General features: G+C 40.2%; 1 protein-coding gene across 1 annotated transcript; it reads right to left on the bottom strand.

Annotated features, from left to right (window-relative positions):
• Positions 1 to 4332: 4332 nt before the first annotated feature.
• Positions 4333 to 9212, bottom strand: LOC105053546 (uncharacterized; the record flags this gene model as incomplete). Its single annotated transcript, XM_010934755.4, is given in 10 exon segments — positions 4333 to 4677; positions 4680 to 4826; positions 4829 to 4898; positions 5174 to 5335; positions 5652 to 5834; positions 6140 to 6274; positions 7406 to 7654; positions 8246 to 8403; positions 8829 to 8960; positions 8963 to 9212. Coding segments are annotated over 10 exon segments (1668 nt in total), but the record flags the coding sequence as incomplete, so codon positions are not given.
• Between the last annotated feature and the right edge of the window lie 2021 nt (positions 9213 to 11233).

Here is an 11233-nt window from a genome sequence, read left to right as displayed (position 1 = left end):
GACCCGACGTGCACGCTCGACCTACAGTCGGGACGTCTGACATCGGATCGTTCGTTGATACGGTCGCCAGAGTCGAGGCAAGATGTGATGAAAAAATACTCCTTTCGCCCGAAGCCATCGCCCACGTGTTCATGCGGGCCAACACGACATCGGACTCAGGAGTGGGGGGCAACTGTTGGGATATACCGACTGACCCCCGTACGCCGACTTATCCTCGGATCGGTCCGACCGACGCCCGACTCTACCCATCGGACAGACAGACGACTCCGACAACGACTCCGACGAACAACTCCGACAATGGCTGCTGACAATATCCGGTCGAAGATATGCCGGCCGAACAGACCCATACTGTTTCCGACTGACCGAGCGGCCGAACCCATATCACCGACTCACTGTCGGGGGTGGCAGCCGACGTCCGACTGGCCGAGCAGCCGAACCCACATCACCGACTCACTGTCGGAGGTGGCAGCCGACGTCCGACTTTCACAAGGCACCAGATCAGCCGACGGTGTCTCCGAGTCACCACCCGACGACCCGACAGCCGAATACCGACATACAGTCGGCCAGGCCATCCAAATGCCGTACAATCGCTATGGGCTGTTCTCCTGCCAAGGACATGCCGTACGACCGTCGTGGGGCGCTGTCCTGCTAAGGACATGGGTTAATGACCTGACAACCCACGTCGATGTGACAGCCTCCGGCGATTTGACAACTCCCCAGTTGTTTGCACCATTAATGGCGGGACCATACCGCATTCTACTATAAAATGGGATAAAGCAACAGTCTTGGTAAATTCTGAGCAAGCTTTTTCAAGCGTGGGTAAGCGCCTCTAAGCTCTTAAACTTTCTAGCTCTCCCTCCCTCTCACTGAGTTCCACTGTTGCCTAGTCTCCTCTCTGACTTGACCGTCGGAGGGTCTCCACCGAAGGCATCTTCGGTCAGTGAGGACTTTTCTTGTAGGTGCGCGACCCCGGCGATCGGACGACGGAGGGATGGGCCGCAACACTTTGAATTTTCGTTTTTGCCCCATCTTGAAGTAACAGATATATGAAAGCCTTCTTGACTCCATTTAATTCGTCTCTCTGAACAACTCTGAAACAAAGCCATGCATGAGATGCACAATTAATTACAATGTATCCTCTGAATAATCCAAGCAGCGTTTGCTATTTGGTGACCCATAAGCATGATCAACACTTTCTAACGCAGAGCAGTGGTAGCAGTTTGAAGTGTCCAAAACTTGTCATCTAATATCTGAATAATCCTTTAGCCTTTCATGTAAAGAAAGCAACTGTGTAACTTTGCTTGCTGGTAAGCTCTTCTTTTTTTTCGATGTGATTTAATGCCAGATGTAATGTCCGGAAACTACAGTTTCTAAGCACTGTGAGGTCCTTTGAAGTTGAGAAACTTTGGTTACTGGGCTACATCTAATTGATGCAGGACATCATATGGTGACACAAGACCCAATATTGCATCAAATATTAGCTTCTTGGTAGATGTCCTGTTGCATCCGGGCAAGCATGTTTATAAGTTATCATGGGGTACCGAAGATGATTGGTTAAATTTCTCAAGATGCAAGAAACAAACAAATCTAGAGACGTGTACCCAACTAGCATCCATCCAAACAAAGATATAAGAACAGAATTCAAGAGCAGAGGGAGGATTCAACTTTAGCTCAGTGGCCACGCTCACCCAGTGAGAGGTTGAAGGTTGGATTCATGAGTGACGCTAGTCCTCAAGATATTTGACCTTCCAGAAATTTTTCCAGACAAAAATACTAGATTTGCAGGTTTGCGTGGTAGCTCCTATTTTTGTACAATGGTGGTTGCAACCTGCTAATCCAATCCTAAACCAACCCAAAGTTGAAGTTTGATATGAAAAAATAAACCCAATAAACTATTCAATTAGGTTTGTGTCCCAAATTAAGCAGGAAGTCTTATTTGATCACGCTTGGATTCAGATAGATACATGTGTCCGAGGTGTGTAGAATATGTACACATGTATATGCATATATACATACAATTTATGTATGTGCATGAGTAACTGTATACATATATAAAAATTTTCAATTTAATCGCACAAAAAATCAATTAGATAGCAATAAAACAATAACTCATGTTGGTCCACCAAATTTCTATATATACAATTAGTTTTTACTAATAGATAGTCTTTATACGATATATTTTTTATGATTTAACATTGCTCGACTGCCATAGAATTCTTTCCTTCATGTTTTTTGCTTGCATGGATTCCTACATTACAGAAATACTAAATAAATAAATATTTTTTAATATAATTTTTATACTTTTATATCATCATCTTCTTTTGTGTTTATTAACTAATGAGGCAGCATTTTAGATGCATTAACTAGTTTTGAACCCCGTGCGATGCACGGCATGTATTTATTTTTTTAAATAATATTTTTATAAATTAAAAATTTAATATAATATAAAAAATATCATGGATGGTATCAAATATTCTAAATAAAAATATAAATATTTAAAAATATTTAAAAATATAATATTAAAAAAATATTTTAATTTTTTAACTATTCTATTCTATTTATTTTATATATATTTTAAATTTATATTAATTTTGAGACATAAAAAAATTTTATTTCTTAAGTTATGTTTTCTAAGTCATCTGCCATAACTTTCATCAAAGTAAACTTTTATATTGAGCCGCTCCAAACCTCTCAACTCATCTGATTGAGACTCTTGAATGAAAAAATAGAGGAAGCATCAAACACCCCCTCCAATCATACAATCCAAATCTCCTTATCCTCTCCAAAAACTAATTTCAAATAGATCGCCTCCAAACCCAAACCAAAATAAAGGATTTACCTTGTGAAGTGCACTGAAAATGAAAGATGACAAATAAAAACAGAAAAATATAGAACAGACTGTTTTATGTAGTTAGGTTGTAGTCTAGCTTGGTGCTATCATCTGATTAAACTTGTCGGACATATCTCTACCAAAGGTATAATAACTCCATTCTCCATCATGTCCTTAACTCTCTCCTGCTCAAACAAACCATACTTCAATTTCCTTCACTATCCTAACAGTGGTTTGACTTCATTATTCTCGCCTACTAATTGTGCATTTCGTCAAGCACCTGGCACTCATTCCACCTGCTTTCGATCAGACCAACCCAAGTAGCTTCCTTTGCTTGTTTGACACCATAGTGTTCATCTTAATATCCCAACTCGTCTTTGGTGTGAAGAAAAATAGAACCCCCCCGTCGTCTCTCTCACAACAATGTTCACCATCCTCCACTCCCATCCCCACGGTGCCTTCTCTTCCTCCTCTATCTCCTCTCTGTCACCATCCCTGACGCCGCCACCCTGCTCCTTCTCATCGCTGTCGTCATCGGTGTGGAAGCACGCCATGAACCATGCTTTGGGCATGGCAATCCCGTCAGCATTGCAGCTTGATGACTGCTCGATCATCATCGTAATCGAAACGGCTTCGGCTCTGATGGAGTCCAGGGATCGGGGGGCTTGGGATGAGGAGGAAGGGCGGTGTAGATGTGCCAAAGGCCGAGTGCGATGGTAAGGATGGCAAACCATGTCCCACAACCTCACGATGCTGTTGTATCATCCTGATAACGGTACCACCTAAGTCCCCACTGTTCTCACCATCCTCCGCTCCCATCCCCATGTACGCTGCAAGAAGTTCTAAGCCACTGCATCCAGATGGACAATTTTTTGAACTCAAAACTAATAAAAGGGCCCTCAAGGGACGTGCGGGACACTCTCGATCATACCCGATGCACTTTCTGCCATTCCATAATTATCCCTATCGATTTCGCTCAGCCATAGCAACCAATGCCTAAATCTACTTTCGATGGGTGGTGAATTTTCTATCGAAGAAAGTATCTGCTCACCCCATTTGAGCTCCTCGAGGACGGCCGCCCCACCCACTTCTCCTCCAATCAGATCGCCCGCTTCAACGTCCTCCGAGATATCATGACCCTCCTCCCTTCCTCTTTGTCCCCCCTTCTAGATCTTCATCTTTTGATCTCCTCCTCGTATGTCCTTAAATATTTTTTTAAAATAATTTAAAATTTAAATATTAGTCTACCGCTCTCTATCGTGCCGAAGCCAAAGAGGGAAAAAAAAAATATTTTGGATACGTGCAAATGAAGCTTCTTCGAGAGCTTCGGATTATATATATATATATATATATTAGATTAGTTAAAAACATTATTTACTTTCACCAGCTGCACACGTAAGCTAGCCAATCTACAATGTCTTTTTCTTTTTCTTGGTGTGTGTTGTGGGGGGGGGGGGGGGGGGCGGAGGATAACTGAGTTAATCTAAGAAGTACATGAAATCAGCAGTAAATGGCCCAAAACCGTACTTAGACACATAAATTTGTCCAACAATGTTAAACAGAAAAAGATTTTTAAAATGGCATAGTTGAATTCTATTTTTATGCACTAATATTTCCACATAATAGAAATCTAAGCATTAACAGCCTAAAATCCCTGCAGAGTTGTCAACACCTAGCTTGTGGATTAAAGATTGATCTGACATGATAAAGCATACTTCTGATCCAATCAGCACTCTGTTTCTGCATATTAGATATCAACCACTGGTGGTCTTCCAGTGCCTTCTCCGATAATGGCTCTAAAAATTCACATTTGGCTAATATATCAAGTGGAGGTATTCCTTCGATGAGTTTGTATCGAGTTTTGGCCTTCTCTTTCCAGGTTCTTGAGATCCTTCAAGTGGAGGATGATCAAGAGTGAAGGGAGATGCTCCTGGGACAACTTCCTGCTGAAAAGGCAGTCCTCTTGCAGTCTGTAAGCAGAACTCTAGCCACTGTTGACTAGTGGAGATGGACTTCTGACTCTGCCACCAATTTGATCTGTTGCAAATCTCGTCGCATAGGGTATTGCCTGAAAAGAGTTAAATGTTCGACTAATAAAGCATTTTCAGAACCTCCTTTATGGAGGCAGTTAGCATTTCAATATGTACACATACATACATATATATGCATATGTATATGTATAGTGGTGCTTAAGCAAAATCAATAGGTCTTATGTCAGCATAGCAAAGTACACAAAGGCAGCAAATACATTGGACGATGAACTGTTGGAAGTCATAATAAGGGAAACTTGTGAACAGTCAATTACGAGCATAAGAAGAGAGTGAAGGAGAAGCCAGATCATACCCATAAGTCGGCCCATAAACTTGTCCCAGACTTGGGAACAACCACTGCAACATTGGACAGGCGCTTGGCAGAAGGAATAACATCACTACTCCATCCTACAGCAACCCACACTTCTCCTGCCCCAAATGCCTTTAGGTAGTGCACACTGTCAAATAGTCTCACCTGGAGAATGCAACCAGAATCTCAGCATTTAATCAAAAGTATACATCATAAATTCAGTACACCTGTTCAACACAGTAACTGTTGCCTTTACTTCCAATATACAATGTGACCATTAATCAATTATCAGTGAAACAATGTAGTGGAAGTGTAAATTATTCCCAGGTTAGATTGAGGCACAGGTAGCAAAGGCAATACAAAATCAAAAGTGAGCTTTAACCCTCAGAGCACCCATTTACACCATAAAGCCACTTATTTGAAATCGAATTTGGAATCCATTCTAGCAAGTTGCAAGAAACTGAAACCATCTTCTTTGTACCTGCCTTTGAAGCATTGTCAGATTATGCAGGACAGCTTCTCTCCCACCAATAACCTGTGATTCAATATCCTTTGTATTGTATGATGCCCCCATATGTTTCAAGACTGCACCAACAACCTCTCTAGGAGAATCAACCATTGAAATCTTTCCAGCAAGTTCAGGCCTCCATAAATCCCCCCAGTCCTGCAATAATTAAATGTTCCTAGTATAGAGCACACAATAAATGCATACGCACAATAACCTCAGTTTGATCTTACAGACATGCATGAGAGAGAGAGAGAGAGAGCACATAGTAATAGCCTAGAATCAATTTTTCTGTGAATGATTAAGAAGCCTATGGATATCAGAATTCAGGACAAAAACAACCTAAGTTTCAAATCTGTTATAAAAGTCCAAAAGTATAGTGGAATGTGAATCTTTTTAATTGATTTCTTTTGCTGATGGATTAATCGCAGCATTAGGCAGTGCATACAAGAAAGAAAATTTACCTCAATTGGCCTCAGATTGTGCTTTCTGAATTTGTTCTTCTTGTATGCTATAACCATGGTTCCCCAACGATAAGGAACACCCCATACATAGCCATTAGAATCTAAGTCTCCCTTATTGTTCCTGCATAGATATACCTGAGAGACTTTGATAAAACTATACCAACAATTTTGATACTAAACACCCGAAGCCAATAACAATTCATACTGAGCATCTGAACGTAAACTACAGTGCAAAGGCTGAGCAAACAAGTGGACTTCTAACGAATACTTGGAATGCCTACTAAACTATACCAACAATTTTGATACTAAACACCAGAAGCCAATAACAATTCATACTGAGCATCTGAAAGTCAACCACATTGCAAAGGCTGAGCAAACAATTGGACTTTTAACGAATACTTGGCATGCCTATTAGCACTGCTAGAAGTTTGATAATGGCAATCAAAGCTCACAAAAGATAAAAGAGGACAACAGGTAGATACATCAGTTACATGGCATGCTGGAAGCCAATTCTTGGGGGGGGGGAGATGTGTGTGTGTGTGTGAGAGAGAGAGAGAGAGAGCATATAACGGAGAACTTAATTCATATTAAGAGGTCATAACTAACACAAACATGAACAAGCTTCAGACTTTGCAAAGATTTAGATGTATATATATAAACTATTTGCAGAAGAGTTGTTAAATCACTTCAATTGCAGTGGACCGGGGCTTGCCCTAGCAGTCACACCCCTCTGCTTAGCAACCAGAGGTTCTGCAGTTAAATGTTGGGTGGTGCATTCCCAATTGTTTGACCTGGGTAATTTAGTGTGGATGGATCTCCCTCTATCTCCCTCACAACAATAGATTCTTCACTCATAAAAAAAGGAATTAGGAATTGTTTAGAACACAAAAAAACACTCAATAGGACGGCCATTGCTTGATGCAATAGTAGAAGGCTTTGGCTCACAAATGCAATGGTGCAGGTTCAAGTCCTAGGGCAGCTACTTTGTGCAAAAAATACCACCGAGATACTGTCCCCAGTCCGCCCCTCCTAGGACCCCAGGGATTGCCGGACCATAACTGGGTTATGACAAAAATAACAGTAGGTGTAACCGTATATACTGATCAACTTCATCATTTGCTACATATTACATAACCCATTTTATGTGCGGATACTCTATTTATCTTTTCAGCATTTATGTTTGTGAGCATGGGACCAAATCCAAATAAATGACAAGGATCAAGGATGTAAATTATGATGTATGGATTACAAGCATCAGATTCTCACCTTCCATTTGTTGCCTAAAATGTTAAACCAATGTTCTCGATCTACATCTTTCATGGGTTCTATCAAACCTCCACTAATGGCATGGCTGAGCCAAGAGTCACCAACAGAAACTATATCAGCTGCCATGGTAGACTTAGGCTGCAGAGATCCTTTCTCCAAAGACGAGGACAAGTCAGAGAAAATGGACTCAAGACTTCCTCGGAACTCTGTGATTAATTTCAACCTTCTTCCTTGTGCTTGAATGAACTCCTACATTATATAAAAGATATAAGGAAGAACAACATGAATTGCTGAAAACAATGCACTAACCAATCTTACAACAATGTACTGACAATGCTGAATCAGAGAAATAGATGCAAGTGAAAACCAAAGGGTAACTCATTTATGCTTGACAATTGAAAGATTGGCTTACAACATAATTTGTGATCTGAAGGTAACATGAGATCTATTCCCCTGCATCAATTCGGCAGTGCAAAAAAAATGGACCTCCAGAAAGGTTTCAGATGACAAGAACTTATTATGTAGAAGACCAGAAAAAAAAAAAAACAAAACAAAAGGTGCAATAGAATGCAGAATGGTATCTACTTATGAATGCAATTAAAAGAATTTGAAGGAGGTTGTTTCACTCCAGAGGCATCAAGAACTTGATCATCTCCATGTCCATAACAGCATCGATTCGTTTTGGACCAGATACATTTCTTTAGACCAATTCAAATCATATGCAAACAAACAAATAAATCAATGAATGAAATGCCTAAGGCCATGCAACAAGGCCAAATTGAGCAAAGGATTTAAATTCTCCCGCAATTTTCTTTTGAGAGATCATAATGAGGCACCAACCTTGATCCATGAGGGTGGTATGGAGCCACGAAGGGCAACAATCCTTAGAGGGACAGTAAGAGCATATGTCTTTGACTTCCAACTCTCAAGCGCGGCCCTTAACTCCTCATCCTCCATTCTTTCAGCAGTTTTATCAGAGCTCTCCACTGCATGACTCCCTTAGAGTTAATAGATTTGGCACCATTTGCAATCCAGAAGCACCAACATCATTCCCAGAATGAAAATAAAATCTATGAAACATTTACAAATGATTTCCTTTTTTTTTTCAAAAAAATATCTTATATGTTACACCGAGCTGATAGAAAGGAAAAACGAAAGCTGGTGGTATCATTGCTTCTGATACAGAGAAAAGTTCGTAATTTTGATATCCATATGTCATCCAACAGTACCAACATAATCTTCGGGCAAATTAGAACTCCCAAATAAAACCTTGAAATAAAAAAATATGAAAAATAACTCCCACAAAAGCCAATAATTAAGATGCTCAAACTCAACAGAGAACCTACATAGAAGAAAAACGAAAGGTAGGATTTTTTTTAATGCCTCCACCGTCATCGACTCATGATACAGAGGGAAAACATACCGGAGGCAGTGGTGGCGGTGGGGGGCAGAATTGGAGCAGAACCGAGGGCACAGGCGCGGGCGCCAAAGCCAACGAGGAAGACGGCGGAGGCGGCCAGGTGGACCAGCAAAGCAAAGTGCCGTCTAAGGGTTCCGCGAGGGAGGGGAATGGAGAGGGTGACGACGCCCGGGTGGTGTGGCGGCCGGACAAGCGAGGGAAGGCGGTGGAGGAGGAAGAAGGGGGTATTTGGTTAAGGGAAGCGACGATCGGGCTCCGGCGCCACAGGGAGGGAGATCTAGGGTTAGGGTTTGAGAGGTGGAGGAGCGGATGAGGAGAAGACGGGAAAGGGAGCACTGCCATGGAAGAGATCAGAAGGTTTTGGATTGCCTACATCGTCACCGTATATCACCACAGACCGGATGCGTGAATGATAAACTAATGTGTCAATGCCTAAATTGGATGATGAATTATTTCTGGCAATATTTTAGATAGATTAGAATCGGTAATTTTTGGCTGCGTTTCGTATCGTTTCTATTTATTTTTTAAAAATAAAAAAAAATATATTTTAGATGTTTTAAATAAAAATATATTTGATTTTTAATAATAAAATAATTAATAAGTAAAAGATTTTTTTTTAAGTTAACAATGAAAAAAAGTACAAAAGCAGTTGACTTCTCGAAAATGGGGGCATCTCAGGAATCTTGATGCAAAATGATAACTAAATTAGAAGGACTGACATTGGGAAGCTTGCCAGTTCGCTATACCATTGTGTTCCCAAAATATACGTTGGGCCACAAAATAATTCAGTAATGAACAGAGCTGTAGAATATCAGCTAAAAGAGAAGTCATCCGCCGCTCATTTGAAATTACTTGATTCCAATTGATTACAGTTGCCGAGTCCCGTTCTAGAATTACTTGCCTACAACCCAATGAGAGAATCACCACCGAATGACCTTCTCAGGTAGCTCGAAGTTCTATAGCAACCACTGAATTTGCCTCAAAAGACTTTGCTCCCACTACTATAACTCATGCCAAATGATCACGAATAATGAATCCCGCGCAGCCTTGAGAATTGCGTGAGGAACCATCAAAATTAATCTTCACCTGTCCAAGGAGAGGGGGAGTCCATCTAACCTGCAAAAATAAAGAGAGTGAGGAGCTACTGGAGCTGCAAACTTCCCAATGCCTCAGACAAGAGTAGAAAAAATTCAAAGCTTGATAGAATTATAAGGCCAAGCAAAGTAGATTCAAAAATAAACTATGGTTGAGTGCGACATGCTAAAAATTCTGTTATTCTAGCACCCCACGTAGCCAATCTGAATAGCCTATAAATTTTTGTTAGATGTATATTCTAAAGTCAATCGAGCTGAACATTAATTTTTTTTAGAACATAATTTCGTATTGACTTAATTATTTAAGACAGTTAGTTACAATTCATGTAACATATGCGTCATAAAATCGTTCAGAGGGTTAATAAGTTGATGACACATATTTTTAAGAGTGGAGAATTTAAGACATGTGTCATTGATGGTTAATTCTCAAATTGCTCCCGATCGATGGATTATCATAAAGATGGTGATTAATCTGGTTAGATTGATGCACGATTGCTTTTTAGGATAGATAAGTCTCAAGTCTACAGTATGGGGCACTGGAGTGAAGTACAGGTATTTGTTAGAGAACAAAGATATCGAGTATGACCAACATAAAAAGTTACTTGGATGTCTACTCACTCATCAGTGATTTCTCGATGCTGTAGTAGTGTGAATGATTCTTTACCTGCGGTACCTCAGCTGTTCATAATGAGGTTGCTATAGTTTGACTACACCATAACTCGTCTCCTAACCATACGGAGCCTTGAGATATATATTAGCTGCAGTAAATTCATTGTAGAATAGGATGTGTACCAAGATGAGATCTACGATCTTAGTAGAAAAGGAGAAGTCCTATGTGATTTGCAAGATTGAGTTCAGAAAGTCTTCGATCGAAGTAAGTGTAAATACTGAAAAAAAATTTCACAAAAATTCATAAATAACTCGAGTCGAGCCAATCTTGCATATGACTGATGTTAGAATTTGATGAGTTTTTCATGACCTCCGTCTAGTTGGGACTCACGATAGAAGAATTGAATCACACGGTAACTATATCTAGAGATTCATTACTTTCATTCTGCTAATTGCCACTACATGCTGCTAGACGTCACTAGTAGATTGTGGGACCAACGAAATTATTTTGATGGTCAATAATTTTCATTAGTGAGTTGAAATTTTTTTAATCCATTGAAAAGAGTTTCAATGATATTTTGATGGAGATCAAAATATATCTCACTATCAGACAGAATAGAACCTATAGGGTTACATACAAAAGAGATCTTGACTGATCGAAATGTTGAATTACGATTTCAAATCGCAAAAAGATCAATTATCAAT

The sequence above is a fragment of the Elaeis guineensis genome, chromosome 11, assembly GCF_000442705.2.
Source record: "Elaeis guineensis isolate ETL-2024a chromosome 11, EG11, whole genome shotgun sequence".
NCBI lineage: Eukaryota > Viridiplantae > Streptophyta > Magnoliopsida > Arecales > Arecaceae > Elaeis > Elaeis guineensis.
Note: the sequence above shows the minus strand (reverse complement) of the source record. Positions and strands in the feature narration are given on the sequence as shown.